This window comes from Salvelinus alpinus, chromosome 16, assembly GCF_045679555.1.
Source record: "Salvelinus alpinus chromosome 16, SLU_Salpinus.1, whole genome shotgun sequence".
Lineage (NCBI taxonomy): Eukaryota > Metazoa > Chordata > Actinopteri > Salmoniformes > Salmonidae > Salvelinus > Salvelinus alpinus.
In genome coordinates, this window is record NC_092101.1 from 17,081,404 (window position 1) to 17,099,581 (window position 18,178).

The window sequence follows — 18,178 nt, forward strand, 5'->3', positions numbered from 1 at the left end:
TGCAGTTGCAAACCAGTCTGGCTTTTTATATGGCGGGTTTGGAGCAGTGGCTTCTTCCTTGGTGAGCGGCCTTTCAGGTTATGCCGATATAGGACTCGTTTTACTGTGGATATAGATACTTTTGTACCTGTTTCCTCCAGCATCTTCACAAGGTCCTTTGCTGTTGTTCTGGGATTGATTTGCACTTTTCGCACCAAAGTACGTTAATCTCTAGGAGACAGAACGCATCTCCTTCCTGAGAGGTATGGCGGCTGCATGGTCCCATGGTGTTTATACTTGCGTACTATTGTTTGTATAGATGAATGTGGTACCTTCAGGCGTTCTGGTCTTGGCTGATTTTCTTTTGATTTTCCCATGATGTCAAGCAAAGAGGCACCGAGTTTGAAGGTAGGCCTTGAAATACATCCACAGGTACACTTCCAATTGACTCAAATTATGTCAATTAGGCTATCAGAAGCTTCTAAAGCCATGACATCATTTTCTGGAATTTTCCAAGCTGTTTAAAGGCACAGTCAACTTAGTGTATGTAAACAAAGTAGGTGTCCGAACCAACTTGCCAAAACTAAAGTTAGTTAACAAGAAATTTGTGAAGTGGTTGAAAAACAAGTTTTAATGACTCCAACCTAAGTGTATGTAAACTTCCGACTTCAACTGTACATTCTAAGTGATTTCAATGGGTCTGTCTCCTTTCTGATTGTTTTATACTGTTCAATTTAATTTCAACCCCCCCCCCAATAAGCATTTTCATAAAGTTCTGCATTTACTGCACTCGTTTGAGATTATTTCCACACTGCCATGTAGGTCTGCACAATATGTGCAAAACATAGAGGCCGAACTATTGAAATTGCAATTTGACTTGCAATTTAGATCAAAACACTTGGGTAAACTGTTGGAAAAAGGGGAATACAATGATTATTATAATTCTATAGTTAGAATTTAACAATGGGCACTTTGAATACAGTGTTGTTTGACAACAACAAAAAAGACAGGGTGGCATTATTGTGACAGGGTAGGAACCAAAATGTTGGTCAGTGTTTCCAAGCGGACCCTTTAATCTTTGTCTTCATTAAATGTAATATAGCTAACATATTCATGCTTTGCCTATTTCTCTCTGATTTAGAAGATACTAATGCTGAAACAACACGCTGATTTAGGCCTACACCAGTACTGGTGTCAGGCTGCATTAGCTAGCTACATTTGCTCTGACTCAGTACATTTATTAGCTAGCTAGCCAGGTAACTAGCCAAAAGCAATTGGAGCAAACATGATTTATTGTAGCCACAACTTGCTAAGAAAAGACAAACTAGCTGTTTGCAGACAGTAAGATACACAAACTAAGTGTAATTGTAGAATGCTTGTGGATTTATATTAGGAAGCAAAGTGGAATGCAGCAATGTTGTCAGTCTTGACCATGCAGACTGAAGAGTGAACGGCAAATGGTCTCATGGTGGAGAAACAACAACTGCTCTCCTCGAGTCACAGGTGGCAGGGTGGGGCTTGTTGTGTGAGAGAGGGAGAGAGACAAATTAAGTATAGCGAAATAACCTATACAAACGGACGTTACATGCGGCAGAGTGGCGTATCACATTTAACAAACCAAACAGTGAAATACCGTTATAGAAGTAAAAACACAAACCGGTCCTTGCATCAATACCGGTCTTCAGTATAGTAAAATATTGTATTCCGCCCAGCCGTATCACACACACAAACACACACAGGAAGCCACTTCTCCAGGTCCCTACTGGGCTAATTCACTGAGCCAGAGCATCAGGTGTGGGAGAGGCTTTCCTCCAACTATCTTAAGGCCCTGTGGGAGAGAATTACCAGGAGGTTCCTCCATCAAACAGCCAGTCAACATGTTAATATACCTGACCCTCCCTGATCTGACCACTGATACGGGGCGGCAGGTAGCTTAGCGGTTAGAGTGTTGGGCCAGTAACCGAAAGGTCGCTAGTTTGAATCCCCGAGCCAACTAGGTCGAGCAAGGCAATTAACCCTAATTGCTCCAGGGTTGCCATTGGGTGTCTTGGGGGGTTGGGATTTCCTATTCACACATGAGTATGATACACAGTTGGTACATGTCTGAAATAGGACAAATACAAGCACCCACCTAATTGTTATTACATATAGACTGTTCTGCTATAAGCCAGGATTTAAGTTCATAGCCGGCTGATCAAATTAAATCAAAATGTCCCCTCTGTTATGAAGCCCAAGTCAGGGCCAGGTGCTTTCATCTCATGTACCTTATCCAGTATGGCTCTTAGATCAATGGAATTATAATAAAGCCCTGGATCATCTCACTATCCATCTGTTTTTTATGATCTTAGATCTGAGGTAGAGTAATCCGGATCTCATGCCTGGGTTCATCAAGCTAGAAGATGCAGGGTAGCCAGGGAAAATACAATTACTAAGATGAGACTTATATCTCCCTCTCTAAGCATCAGCTGTCAGAGCAGCTTACCGATCACTGTACCTGTACACAGCCCATCTGTAAATAGCACACCCAACAACCTCATCCCCATATTTTTATTTTTTGTTGTTGCTCTTTTGCACCCCAGTAGCTCTACTTGCACTTCATCATCTGCACATCTATCACTCCAGTGTTAATTCTAAATTGTAATTATTTTGCCTCTATGGCCTATTTATTGACTTACCTCCCTAATCTTACTACATTTGCACACACTGTACATAGACCTTTTCTATTGTTATTGACTGTACGTTTGTTTATCCCATGTGTAACTCTGTGTTGTTGTTCTTGTCGCACTGCTTTGCTTTATCTTGGCCAGGTCGCAGTTGTAAATAAGAACTTGTTCTCAACTGCCCTACCCGGTTAAATAAAGGTGCAATATATATATATATTTTTTTTTTAATTTTTTTATTTAAAAAACACCTATACATACACACACTTACAGACACACACACATGTACAGAGCCTTCAGACAGTATTCACACCCCTTTACTTTTTCCACATTTTGTTGTGTTACAGCCTGAATTTAAAATGTATTAAATTGAGATTTTGTGTCACCGATCTACACACAATATCCTATAATATCAAAGTGGAATTTTGTTTGTAAAACATTTTCGAAATTAATAAAAAATGAAAAGCTGAAATGTCTTGAGTCAATAAGTATTCAACCCCTTTGTTATGGCAAGCCTAAATAAATTCAGGAGTTAAAATGTACTTAACATATCACAAAAGTTGCATGGACTCATTCTGTGTTAAATAATAGTGGTTAAAGTAATAATGTAATATATTAAACTTTTATCCAAAGCAACTTAGTTAAAAAAATATATATATTTCACATTTATTTAACCAGGTAAGCTAGTTGAGAATAAGTTCTCATTTACAACTACGACCTGGCCAAGATAAAGCAAAGCAGTGCGACACAAACAACAACACAGAGTTACACATACACCCAGTCTCTATAAAGATACAGGCATCCTTCCTAACTACGTTGCCGGAGAGAAAGGAAACCGCTCATGGATTTCACAATCAAGACAATGGTGATTTTAAAACAGTTAAGAGTTTGATGGTTGTGATATGGGAACTGAGGATGGATCAACAACATTGTAGTTACCCCAAAATACGAACCTAAATGACAGAGTGAAAAGAAGGAAGCCTTTTACAGAATACAAATATTCCAAAGCATGCATGCTGTTTACAACAAGGCAAAACATTGCAAGAAATGTGGCAAAGAAGTAAATTTTTTGTCCTGAATACAAAGCATTACGTTTGGGCCAAACCAACACAACACATCACTGAGTACCACTCTTCCTATTTTCAAGCATGGTGGTGGCTGCATCATGTTATGGATATGCTTGTCATCGGCAAGGAATAGGGATATTTTTTAGGATAAAATGAAACGGAATGGAGCTAAGAACAGTTAAACCTAAAACACAAGGCCAAATCTAAATTGGAGTTGCTTACCAAGACAAGACTGAGTGACCTAGTTACATACAGTTTTGTCTTAAATCGGCTTGAAAATTGATGGCAAGACTTAAAAATGCCTGTCTAGCAATGATCAACAACCAACTTGACAGAGTTTAAGGAATAAAAAAAAGGGCAAATATTGTACAATCCAGGGGTGCAAATTTCTTAGAAACTTACTCAGAAGACTCACATCTGTAATCACTGCCAAATGTGATTCTAACATATATTGTCTCAGATTGAATACTTATCGAATCAAGATATATTAGTGTTTTATTTGACACAATTATTTTTTATAAATGTTAGGATTGTTCTTCCACTTTGACATTGCATAGTATATTGTGTAGATCGTTGGCCAAAAATGACAATCAAATCCATTATAATCCCACTTTGTAACACAACCAAATGTGGAAAAAGTCAAGTGGTGTGAATACTTTCTGAAGGCACTGTATGCACACACACACACACACACACACACACACACACACACACACACACACACACACACACACACACACACACACACACACACACACACACACACACACACACACACAGCCACAGGAAATACCCTTGTTTCAATGGCTAATAAGGATATCCTCCATTTATTAAATTACTGAATCCATTAGAGTGGCTCAGCATCTCAACCCTCCTATCATGCCTACCCATGGCCCTTAGGGATGGTAAAGATGGCTGTGCCAGTTTAGGCATCTGACATGGTAAATGTAGCTGAAGAAAGAGCCTTTTACTCAGCTCTCACTGTTATCCATCTATGAAGGCAGGCCACTCAGAGGTTAAACGTAAGCTCCGAGGCACAGCGCAGAAGTGAGGGAGCAATAGTGACAAAAAGCCCACAGACACACACACACACACGCCTGCACGCACACACACACACACACACACACACACACACACACACACACACACACACACACACACACACACACACACACACACACACACACACACACACACACACACACACACACACACACACACACACACACACACACCACGACCCCTCCTCCCTTCTCCTTCCACATCTTACCTCCCTCCAGGATCTTGGAACAAATCTGCTTTCATCTCTGATTATGCCATCATAGATCATGCACAACCCATACTGCATGAGTGCTCCTCTCTGTAAATGGATTATGTTCAATTAGGCTTTGCCCCTGTTCCTTTAGCTGGGGAATGACTAATGCAATGAATGGGGGAGATTATCCTCTGTATTGCTGCTGAATTGTGAATAACAAACAGAGCTCAGTGGCGTGCATCATGTAGTGAAAGGTGTAGAGTTTGATCCTAAGTGACGGTTGTACACTAGACTGGGGGATTTGATTTTCTCTAGCATTTGCACCTTCTCCTTGGCAGAGAATGTTGGGTTGTAGCCTGCTTCAATGGAGCTGTCGTGTGTATTCCACACTATCCCTCAGAGCCAATACCTTATGAGCTGGGTCCACATGTCACCCATTGTCATTGTAATGGGTTATTTTTAGTGGAAAGTGTATGCCTATATCATATCGGTGTACAGAACAGAGATGATTCACCTGCTCCTGTCTAAACACCAGGCTGTCTGTTGACGTTATTGCTGCGGGGATTGGGGACTATGTTTCATCATTTGATCACACATCTGAGCTCCCGTACCTGTAGGATGGATGCATGTTCTAATAGATTAGCATTTCTGTCAACTCCCTGTCGGTATGGAAGCAGTAATGGTGCGGTGCGACACACACACACACACACACACACACACAGTGTGGTGGGTAAAATATGGTATTGTTCTACCGAGACCGAGAAAATGGATGTGTCAGTACTGTGGAGGATGTTCAGTCATCTGCACTGGGGATTGGGTCTTTAGATCACAGGCGCTGTCTGTGTGTGTGTGTGTGTGTGTGTGTGTGTGTGCTGTGCTCAGTTCCTCAAACTCAGGGTGCAGTGAGGCAACATAGAGACGTTAGTATAAAAGCCTGGGTGAACTTTGTAAATTCAGATAAGCTACTGCAAGCAGGCCGAGCCAGAGCAGCTCACTACATCTCCCTGTCACATTTCTGATAGGCATGTCTTTATCTGAATGTGTTCCTCCGACACTGGCTTTTTTCATCCATGTTGGACAGTTTTTCTGGTTCTGACAGAGTTATTGTAGCTACCTGCACATGTCAGTCAAACAGGCCTGGTGATAGGGAGTATACATATCCAGACTGTATCACATCCGGCCGTGTGTGTCCCATAGGGCGGCGCACAATTGGCCCAGCGTCATCCGGGTTTGGCCGGGGTAGGGCGTCATTGTAAATAAGAATTTTTCTTAACTGACTTGCCTAGTTAAATAAAGGTTAATATACAGTGGGGAGAACAAGTATTTGATACACTGCCAATTTTGCAGGTTTTCCTACTTACAAAGCATGTAGTGGTCTGTAATTTTTTATCATAGGTACACTTCAACTGTGAGAGAGGGAATCTAAAACAAAAATCCAGAAAATCACATTGTATGATTTTTAAGTAATTAATTTGCATTTTATTGCATGACATAAGTATTTGATACATCAGAAAAGCAGAACTTAATATTTGGTACAGAAACCTTTGTTTGCAATTACAGAGATCATATGTTTCCTGTAGTTCTTGACCAGGTTTGCACACACTGCAGCAGGGATTTTGGCCCACTCCTCCATACAGACCTTCTCCAGATCCTTCAGGTTTCGGGGCTGTCGCTGGGCAATACGGACTTTCAGCTCCCTCCAAAGATTTTCTATTGGGTTCAGGTCTGGAGACTGGCTAGGCCACTCCAGGACCTTGAGATGCTTCTTACGGAGCCACTCCTTAGTTGCCCTGGCTGTGTGTTTCGGGTCGTTGTCATGCTGGAAGACCCAGCCACGACCCATCTTCAATGCTCTTACTGAGGGAAGGAGGTTGTTGGCCAAGATCTCGCGATACATGGCCCCATCCATCTTCCCCTCAATACGGTGCAGTCGTCCTGTCCCCTTTGCAGAAAAGCATCCCCAAAGAATGATGTTTCCACCTCCATGCTTCACGGTTGGGATGGTGTTCTTGGGGTTGTACTCATCCTTCTTCTTCCTCCAAACACGGCGAGTGGAGTTTAGACCAAAAAGCTCTATTTTTGTCTCATCAGACCACATGACCTTCTCCCATTCCTCCTCTGGATCATCCAAATGGTCATTGGCAAACTTCAGACGGGCGTGAACATGCGCTGGCTTGAGCAGGGGGACCTTGAGTGCGCTGCAGGATTTTAATCCATGACGGTGTAGTGTGTTACTAATGGTTTTCTTTGAGACTGTGGTCCCAGCTCTCTTCAGGTCATTGACCAGGTCCTGCTGTGTAGTTCTGGGCTGATCCCTCATCTTCCTCATGATCATTGATGCCCCATGAGGTGAGATCTTGCATGGAGCCCCAGACCGAGGGTGATTGACCATCATCTTGAACTTCTTCCATTTTCTAATGCCTTCTCACCAAGCTGCTTGCCTATTGTCCTGTAGCCCATCCCAGCCTTGTGCAGGTCTACAATTTTATCCCTGATGTCCTTACACAGCTCTCTGGTCTTGGCCATTGTGGAGAGGTTGGAGTCTGTTTGATTGAGTGTGTGGACAGGTGTCTTTTATACAGGTAACGAGTTCAAACAGGTGCAGTTAATACAGGTAATGAGTGGAGAACAGGAGGGCTTCTTAAAGAAAAACTAACAGGTCTGTGAGAGCTGTAATTCTTACTGGTTGGTAGGTGATCAAATACTTATGTCGTGCAATAAAATGCAAATTAATTACTTAAAAATCATACAATGTGATTTTCTGGAATTTTGTTTTAGATTCCGTCTCTCACAGTTGAAGTGTACATATGATAAAAATTACAGACCTCTACATGCTTTGTAAGTAGGAAGACCTGCAAAATTGGCAGTGTGTCAAATACTTGTTCTCCCCACTGTATATATTCATCAGACAAGCTTTCAGCTCAGTCTTGAGACCACAGTCCACAGACGTGATAATTCGCTGCTAATTCTGTCCTGATCTGGCATTGGATGGGTGCGTGTGTTTGTGTGCGTGTGTGTGCTTATTTCCGGCTCAGAGTTTGGAGCTCAGGGTGACGGGTTGCTGCTGCTGTTTGCCTGGCGGGCACGCTCTGTAGGCAGCATGCTGATAGACCAGGGGGACAGAGAGAGAAAGGGAGAGAGAGAGAAAGAGATGCAGCACTGCCTCTATTGCACACCCAAGGTATTGGGACCAGGACAAGGTCTGGGGCTAAAGCTGCCCCTAGCAAAGAGAGAGAGAGGGAGGTTCCATATGAGGACACACAAATACATCTCCATCTCTGCTTTGGCTCTTTACTGGCAGTCCCTCCTCAGTGCTGACTGCTGAGTGCTCCCAAGATCTCATCTCATCCCCATGCAATTCCACACAGTACCTATCTATCCCCTTCCATTATTCCTTTCCATCCAATTCGCTCTGTCACATTTCAAAACAATCTGATGGCGCCTCCCACTCATTTCCCCTTATTTCCACCCCAACTCCTCTCCCAACTAAAGCATTTTGAATTGAATGCAAATGGGGTTCAAAGAAATTCAAAACAGATACAATCCGATCCAGAAGAAGTCAATCGTTGATAGTGGAGACTGCTCTGTTCAGCTCTACAGCATGCTGATAGCTCTGTAAAGCATGTCCTGAGCTCTGTTTTTTAAATGTCTGTTTGTACTTAATGTTTTCATGTTTATATGTTCACCTGCCAGGTCATGTAAATGAGCTGTCCCCTAAATCTGGTGCAACGGATCACTTCTCTTAATCTGAGACGTATGTTTTGTTGTACATTGTCTCTGCTAAATAAACGGAATAACTAATACCGCCAGGCCGTTCTAACTCTGAACCTAAAGCACTGTAGATGGCAGAGGAGAAGATTAACAGTGACATTTCCCTGGATGAGTAAACCTGTAGCCAGGCAGCGTTTCTCAGTCAGTGTTGCTGTTTAGTGCTGAAGAGACAGTGTTTATAATGACTCTAACACGACTAGTCTCACTGTATACACAAATCAAAGGCAGAGTGGAGGAGGCAGACGTAATGGCTCATCATTAGAGCCCAGTCTGAAAAGGCCTTCTATACCTGAGTCAACAACACTATGGTGGAGCGATTAGGCCTTTAACAAGCAGCAAGCTAGTACAATGGAGCCAAACTCCTTACCTACTCTAGAGGAGTGATCGCAGCTTTCTTTCAGGAACTTTATCATGTCCCCCCCCCCTTCTCTCTTTCTCTCGCTCTCCTTTTCTCTCTCTTTTTAAAGGCTTTCTATTTTAGACTTTTAGGTTGGGATCATAGTCATGTTTTGTGTACAGTGATATTGAAAATGTGGTTTTAATGCAATGTTATTCTTTCTATATAATATCCTCTTTTGTAACAGAAATCTTGTTTTTTCTCTCTCTCAACAGAACGACTCATGGAGCGAGCTGTACTCCTTTGCCCTGTTTAAGGCCATGAGTCACATGCTGTGTATCGGTTACGGGCGCCAAGCCCCAGAGAGCATGTCTGATATCTGGCTGACCATGCTCAGTATGATCGTGGGCGCCACCTGCTATGCCATGTTCATTGGCCATGCCACCGCCCTCATCCAGTCCCTGGACTCATCCCGGCGCCAGTACCAGGAGAAGGTAAGACCGCCGTCGATGAGGACCAAGCCATGTGACCAGGAGAAACTCAGAGCCGTAGACATAGGTTATTAGTACGGCCTAGAGTTTTCCCTGGTCAAGTCACGTAGTCAGGAAAATCCCTGTCCCTACCAGCACCCACCAGCCTCAGTGTCCTCAGATCTAAGCATGTGGTCACGTCTCTTAAGAAGGAGAACACTGCTCTATAAGGACATTGCAGCTGAGTCTCCATGGAGTTCTTAGATACTGGGTGATCTGGTGGTGTGTTATTCAGTCTGTCAGCAGCACGTCCCCCTGGCCTGCAATAATTTGCCAGGCTTTGTTGTCTAATTGCAGCATCTGGCTAATGTTGAGAACAGAGGAGAACAGTGCCTCCGACTCGGCTTCTGTCATCTACTGTTTGGCTTCTCTTCAAGACCTGAGACATGATTCCATCCTGTCTCTAGTTTCTGTCCCTCTGTCTCAGTCTCCAATACCTTTTTGTTATTATCTTGGAGAGATAATCATGTTTTCTGGTTCACAATACTATCAGGGAGCGACGAGGGGAAATTGTGTGCTTGAAACAGAATGAATTTGCATTTGAATGAGTGATTATATAAACCAAGTCTCCAATCAGATAACATTAAGTAGCCTAGTACAGTAAGATAAAAGTTAGACTAAATTCACAGGAAAGGGTTTCCCTGAACCAATTTTACATGATCTGTGTCCACTGCATACTATCATTCATACACAAGTGCACCAGATGTAAGTAATTTCACCTGCATGGGATAATGAATACAAACTTTCAATAGAGATGTGCTTCTCCCTATTCCTTACTCCCTAGTGATGGAGATACAACAGTGCTATGTAGCAATTTGTACCTACTCTGTATCTACACAACCTCTTTATGTAACTTCTTAAAAACATACATTTAGACCACTTAATGTAGAGTGAAACCACTCTCTGTTCCCTAGCTAAAGATATGCCCATTACTTTATCTCAGGACTGTTCAGACCTGTTACAACAAGTATGCTCCTGACACGGCACATCAATCCCTACTACTCCCTACTCAGTGACCGAGATGGAGAGAGAGATCTCTAGCTGAAGAGACGCACACGTCTCCTATCACAGGAAGAGCATGTAAAGCCACGAAGGCCCCGTTGTTCCTGGAACTGCTCTCTCTCATTCGCCCCCTCTTCCATAATGTCGGAACTAACGATGTGACTACTGTGATCCAGCTAAGACAGCTCATCACATCTAGATCTTCCTCAGGCCAACATACATGAGGGTGTTTTATTAATCATCAGCTACTGAGATACAGTATACCGGGATACACACTGAGGCAGGCATCAGATAACACAGTGGTAATGACACAATGAGTCTGAACTCTTGCCTCCGATCCCCACAAAAGTGTTTCTTTGTACAGGATAGTGTAAACACAGGCGTCAGTGCGTGGTCGTATTGACAGCACAGTGTAAAAAGTTAGCCGTGGTTTCGGTGTTGAAACAGATTAGTCATGATACACTATATATACAAAAGTATATGGACACCCGTTCAAATGAGTGGATTCGGCTATTTCAGCCACACCCGTTGTGTATAAAATTTAGCACATGGCCATGCAATCCCCATAGACAACATTGACAGTAGAATGGGATGCCACCTTTCCAACAAGTCAGTTCGTCAAATTTCTGCCCTGCTAGAGCTGCCCCGGTTAACTGTAAGTGCTGTTATTGTGAAGAGGAAAAGAATAGGAGAAACAACGGCTAAGCAGCAAGGTGGTAGGCCACATAAGCTCACAGAATGGGCCCACCAAGTGTTGAAGCGCGTAAAAATCGTCTGTCCTCAGTTGCAACACTCACTACCGAGTTCCAAACTGCCTCTGGAAGCAACGTCAGCACAATAATTGTTCGTCGGGAGCTTCATGAAATGGGTTTCCATGGTCGAGTAGCCGCACACAAGCCTAAGATCATGCGCAATGCCAAGTGTCAGCTGGAGTGGTGTAAAGCTCTCTGGACTCTGGAGCAGTGGAAATGCGTTCTCTGGAGTGATGAATCACGCTTCACCATCTGGCTCTCCGACGGACGAATCTGGGTTTGGCGTATGCCAGGAAAATGCTACCTGCCTGAATGCATAGTGCCAACTGTAAAGTTTGGTGGAGGAGGAATAATGGTCTGGGGCTGTTTTCTCATGGTTCGGGCTAGGCCTCTTAGTTCCACTGAAGGGAAATGTTAACACTATAGCATACAATGGCGTTCTAGATGATTCTGTGCTTCCAACTTTGTGGCAACAGTTTGGGGAAGACCCTTTCCTGGTTCAGCATGACAATGTCCCCATGCACAAAGCGAGGTCCATACAGAAATGGTTTGTCGAAATCGGTGTGGATGAATTGGAACGCCGACTGCGAGCCAGGTCTAATCGCCCAATATCAGTGCCCGACCTCACTAATGCTCTTGTGGCTGAATGGAAGCAAGTCCCTGCAGCAATGTTCCAACATCTAGTGGAAATCTTTCCCAGAAGAGTGGAAGCTGTTATAGCAGCAAAGGGGGGACCTACTCCATATTAATGCCCATGATTTTGGAATGAGATGTTTGATGAGCAGGTGTCCACATACTTTTGGTGATGTAGTGTACATCCACTTTTACGTTGAGAGAAAGGTATTGTCATTGTTTGCAATGTCCACACTGTTAGACAATGCGTAGGCTACTGATTTATCAGTGTGTGGCGTCTGGGCCTTAGGCGGTCAGAGTTTCTGTTTCTCATTAGACATTCAGCAGCTCATTCTCAATAGCTCTCTAAAAGTACACATTGTTCCTCTCCATGTATCTCACCCGGTCACACATTCCATGTACACTCTTAGAAAAAAAGGTTCCAAAAGGGTTCTTCAGCTGTTCCCATAGGAGAACCCTCTGGGGAAAGGGTTCCACACACACACACACACACGCACACACGCACACACACACACACACTCATATGGGCACACACAGGCATGTCTGCTGGGTTTTCTCACATAGGAGACAAGGAATACCATCAACCTGTGTCCTAATCGTCTGATGGTGTTGAGTAGAGGACAGACATGGAACACAGATACACTGTCGTAACGTGTCTGTCTCTCATATTGAGGACAGTGTGGCAACAGATGAGGCAGCAGCAGCATGTCCCTGTGTCCTCTCTTCCTCTGAGGTGACACAACCCCCATCCCTCTCTCACCTCCCTCCGTCCTTGACATCTAACTGCGTGAAACATCATCCGCCAGAGGACACAGCGTGCAAGTGGCCACGCCGCCCAGAGCGTTAGGCTTTATGTTACTGTCCTTCTCCTCCTCCAGAGGGATGCAGCAGCGCTGCTGAATATGCTCTGAAGAAAGATGTGACCCAAGGGGCCTCTAGGGCAGAACAGTTCTCCACTGGGGTCCAGTCAACCTACTGTCTTCGTTGACTCAACACAACCCCTGTGCCCTCTCTGGTACATGAGTCAATATTTCCAAAGTGTGATTGGTATTTATTTGCTTCTTGTGAAAGCTCATTGGAATAAGACAAATCAAAAGAAAATACTATGGAATGTGTTATGGGAAATGATGGTGTAGAAACACTTTACATGTACAGTGGTTCCTCCTTTAATAGTTGCAAGCTTACGCCGTGGGACTCCGAGGTAATTTGTGGTTTAGTACAGTACCCTGCATCACCACTTCATTGCTCCAGACCAGCGCAAGGGGGGTTAGAGCACTGATTATGCTTTTGGGTCCTACTGTGTCTCTAACTGACAATGAATTGGCAACATAAACCTAAATAGAAACTGATAATTGTGACTTCAGTATTACTTACTAAAACTGTTGTTACACTAAGGTTTTTATTATTTTATTTTGTTCGGATTATTTTGCTCTTACTGTAGTACTGTAGCCCCCCGACAGGTTATGTTGTACAGCGCCTGAGTGGTGCAACAGTCTAAGACACTGCATAGCAGTGCAAGCTGTGTTGCTATAGATGCTGGTTCAATACACCTGCCAGCCTTGACTGGGAGACCCATGAGATGACTGTAGGTTTTTGTTTTTTCTCCCTCTAAAAACAGAAATAAATCATTCTAAATAACAAACTGGCTTTATTTACAAATTAATAACAATGTCTCACCCCGTGTTCAAGAATGCCCTTTTTCTCGCTCATTTTACGTTATTTGAAAAGGAAATCATCTCCAAAATATTTAAGAGTCATTGCACTAATAATGGCACCGACTCGGGAAACGTTCCCGCTGTTACATTTACGTCATTTAGCAGACGCTCTTATCCAGAGCGACTTACAGTAGAGTGCATACATTTTATTACATTTACATACTGAGACAAGGATATCCCTACCGGCCAAACCCTCCCTAACCCGGACGACACTATGCCAATTGTGCATCGCCCCACGGACCTCCCGGTTGCGGCCGGCTGCGACAGAGCCTGGGCGTGAACCCAGAGACTCTGGTGGCGCAGCTAGCACTGCGATGCAGTGCCCTAGACCACTGCGCCACCTGGGACGCTGTTCTGTTCTTAGTGCCAGTCTACACGTCTACACGTTCAAACTAAAACAATGTAACTAATAATGGCATCTTTATGCTTTCATGAATAAAATAATGATAAAAATACTCTTTCAAAATGCCTATGTTTATTTAGTTATGGATCCATAACAAATTACTATGGGAATAAATATCAATGAATTACAGAAATATCCTCCAATCCTCTATATGTAATTATTGGCGGAGAGTCACATCATATTTTACGATATACTGTAGGCCTACCGTAGGCAACATGAGTCTCACTAGTGTTGAGTAATGTGCTGTTAAAAATGGTGTAGGTCTTATTTATTTAAAGAACATATTGAAGTTAGAAGCAATAGCCTACAACTATTTTAGCACCGTTTCGCGCTGCTCTGAGACAAGCATGGGGACTGGTCTTGATAAATCAATGAGATTTTTATTTTCACTGAATCTCCATTTGGGTTTATGGTTAGACTAGAATTTGAAAATTAGGGTGCAGATATTTTGCTTTTAGTTAAGAACAAGGACAACCTACTCCTTCCTCCCCGTCGGGGAATTGAACCCCGGTCTCCCACGTGCCCTGCCCGCACAACACAGGGATTCTTTAGCTAAATAGCCCAGTACTGTACTCCCGACCGTCATGTTGTACAGCGGCAGATTTTCCATTCCATCCTAACGGAAACCCTGAGGGTTTTTAATTAAGCAAGTACCCGTCAAAAGTTGACACACCTACTCATTCCAGGGTTTTTCTTTATTGTTACTATTTTCTACATTGTAGAATAATAGTGAAGACATCACAACTATGAAATAACACATATGGAATCAGTTAAGAAGAAATTCTTATTTACAAGGACAGCCTACTCCTTCCTCCCCGTCGGGGAATTTAACCCCGGTCTCCCGCGCGCCCGCATTCTCTAGTACAGCCATTATTGAAGGCTATCAAATGCTTCTCAAAGATGCCCTCTGCTGGTCAAACTAGCACTAACTAGCATTAATGGTACCAGTGGTTCACACTTAAATAACGTGCCATAGAATTCTGCAGCAACATGCAAGCTGCGCCGCAGTACACTGCAACTTTTAAAGGAGGAACCACTGTATTAACTCATGTATATGACTTTGTCCCTATTCAGGTCCCCCTTGTCCTTCCTTTTGAGCAGCATGCTTCATTGGGAGTCCATGACACTTACATTCCCGGCTCGTTGAGTTTTATAGGATCCTGCTTAAGCTAAGTCAGTTCTGATGTAATCCACCCTGGACACCCCCTCTCCACACATCCACACATAAGTCACTGTGCCCCACTTCATCCTGCCTGCCTACGACATCCTGTGTTAATTCAAGGGACAATTTAATTTCCTCCTCTGGTTCTGTGGCAGTTCCCACTCCTAATGACAGCCATGCATCATGCCAATACGCCACAGACCAGTGGCTTTATGTCCTATAAAATATATAAAGGAACTCTGATCTCTTCCTCCGCTAAGTCTACAGGCTGAGGGGAACAGATTGGATTTCAGAAAATGTAATGCATCTTTATATAAGTGCAGGAAGAGATATAGCCCTGGCTCTGCCTGTATCTCTGCACTGAGCCTAATTTCATAAGATGGACAGTGGCACAGAAATATGACCTTGGAGAACAAGCTGTATTGTAGCAGACATGGAGGGTCACATGTCAGTGGAGCTTTAAAGAACTACACTTTCTGTCTGACTTCTAGTGAAGTGGAATATCCAATGCAGTAACTATCATATAACTGACTCTCCACAGACTCACATAGGTGTCCGTCTTACACAGGTATTGTATGGGGGGTCTTTGTCTTTAAACACAGTGCACTGACTATGTTCTATGTGTGTGTTTGATTGCCATGGGGGTCCCTTTATCATATACTGTACTTCCTCCCGGAGCTTTGTGACAGTGTGTGTGTGTGCTCAGTGTGATGTGGTGTCAGAGCTGCCCTTTGGCCTGCAATGATACAGTGAGTCAGAGCTGTAGAGATCAGAGCTACTGACTGACATCCATCAGCTGCATTCAGCCACTGACAGCCTGGCAACTTAGTGGTAAAAAGATATATACTTCTCCATGGCGTGTGTCTGCCCTAAGTCCCACCATTCACCCTTGTACCACACACCCTGTGCCTAAAGTGACAGTGGCAGGGGTTTTGGTAGGAACGTACACTACTGTTCAAAAGTTTGGGGTCACTTAGAAATGTCCTTGTTTTTGAAAGAAAAACACATTTTTTTGTCCATTAAAATAACATCAGATTGATCAGAAATACAGTGTAGACATTGTTAATGTTGTAATGTTGGCAGATTTTTTATGGAAGATCTACAAAGGCGTAGAGGCCCATTATCAGCAACCATCACTCCTGTGTTCCAATGACACGCTGTGTTAGTTAATCCAAATTTATCATTTTAAAAGGCTAATTGATCATTAGAAAACTCTTTTGCAATTATGTTAGAACAGCTGAAATGTGTTGTCCTGATTAAAGAAGCAATAAAACTGGCCTACTTTAGACTAGTTGAGTATCTGGAGCATCAGCATTTGTGAGTTTGATTACAGGCTCCAAATGGCCAGAAACAAAGCACTTTCTTCTGAAACTCGTCAGTCTATTCTTGTTCTAAGAAATGAAGGCTATTCCATGCCAGAAATTGCCAAGAAACTAAAGATCTCGTACAACGCTGTGTACTACTCCCTTCACAGAACAGCGCAAACTAGCTCTAACCAGAATAGAAAGAGGAGTGGGAGGCCTCGGTGCACAACTGAGCAAGAGGACAAGTACATTAGTGTGTCTAGTTTGAGAAACAGACGCCTCACAAGTCCTCAACTGGCAGCTTCATTAAATAGTACCCGCAAAACACCAGTCTCAATGTCAACAGTGAAGAGGCGACTCCGGGATGCTGGCCTTCTAGGCAGAGTTGAAAGAAAAAAAAGCCATATCTCAGACTGGCCAATAAAAAGAAAAGATTAAGATGGGCAAAAGAACACAGACTCTGGACAGAGGAACTCTGCCTAGAAGGCCAGCATCTCAGAGTTGCCTCTTCACTGTTGACATTGAGATTGTTGCAAAATGAAAGTAGGGTAGTTGGTCAATCCAATTGGGGTTAGGGTATTGTGGATAGGCTCAGATATGGATTTGGTAAGGGCTTTGTACAAATGTAGTATAATGTGTTGAGATTGGCTGGGGAGTCCATATGTGGTTGTTAGGAGATAGATTGGAAATGGCACTAAACCCTGTCAATCCAACTTGAGATTTAGAGTAAGGATTGTAAGGGCGAAATTGTGGTTGTAGATCGAAATTGGATGTCATAGATCAATTACGGATGAGACCAAATCTGATCTGCTAACGTCCAAATCTGAATTTAAACTTTTTTAAAGAACTTTTTGGAAGACCTCCAAATATAATCTAAATTAGGATTTCAATCCATTTTTAATACAACCCTTACTCCCTTAAACCTTTAGGGTCCTCTGAATTGAATTTCCTTCTAAAGAGCAACATATCTGAAGATCACATGTTTCTGACTTTGTCAGGGTCAGATTCTGACTGTCCTTCGATTAAAGTCTTTCAATGGGTTGATTTTTAGTCTTTCAAACTTATAAGGGGATTTCTCTGGGGGGTCTGTCACAAGTGTAGAGAGAAGTAGGCAGGAGGAAGTCACAGGTTTAGAACTACTGAATTTATTAAAGCACCATAATATAAAAGCGGGACGAAACCCAAAGTGCAAAATAATGAAGTACTCAGGAAATAGTAGGAGAGATTCCTCTCAGGAAAACAAGCAACATTTACAATGACCGACAAAGACAAATGACAGAGGGAGTATATATACAGTGATATGGTGGGGATTGGAACCAGGTGTGTGTAATGATGACGAGACAAGTCCGGGGTTGATGAGTGAAGGGTGTTTGCCAGCAGCAGGTTTGTCAGCAGCTAGAAGGCTGGCGACACCGAACGCCTGAGCTGGACAGGAGGGGGAGCCAATGTGAAGGCTGGTGTGACAGGGTCAACGCTTTAACATGTCTATATTGATGAGAGGAGATGCATATGTGAGTCTCAAGCCAATGTATATAAGAAGGCTTGCCCCTAGACACTTATACCTTCAGTGGGTGGCTCCATGCGGCACCCCCAGCATCATACTTGAGT

At 43.2% G+C, this 18,178-nt stretch overlaps 1 protein-coding gene across 1 annotated transcript in view; it reads left to right on the top strand.

The window, feature by feature from the left end:
• The window catches only part of LOC139541003 (potassium/sodium hyperpolarization-activated cyclic nucleotide-gated channel 2-like), a 76,217-nt gene that overhangs the window by 16,385 nt on the left and 41,654 nt on the right, over positions 1-18,178 (top strand). Inside the window, exon 4 of the mRNA XM_071345147.1 lies at positions 9,345-9,563. Coding sequence (XP_071201248.1) covers positions 9,345-9,563 — 219 coding nt within the window. The remainder of the gene's footprint in view (positions 1-9,344; positions 9,564-18,178) is intronic.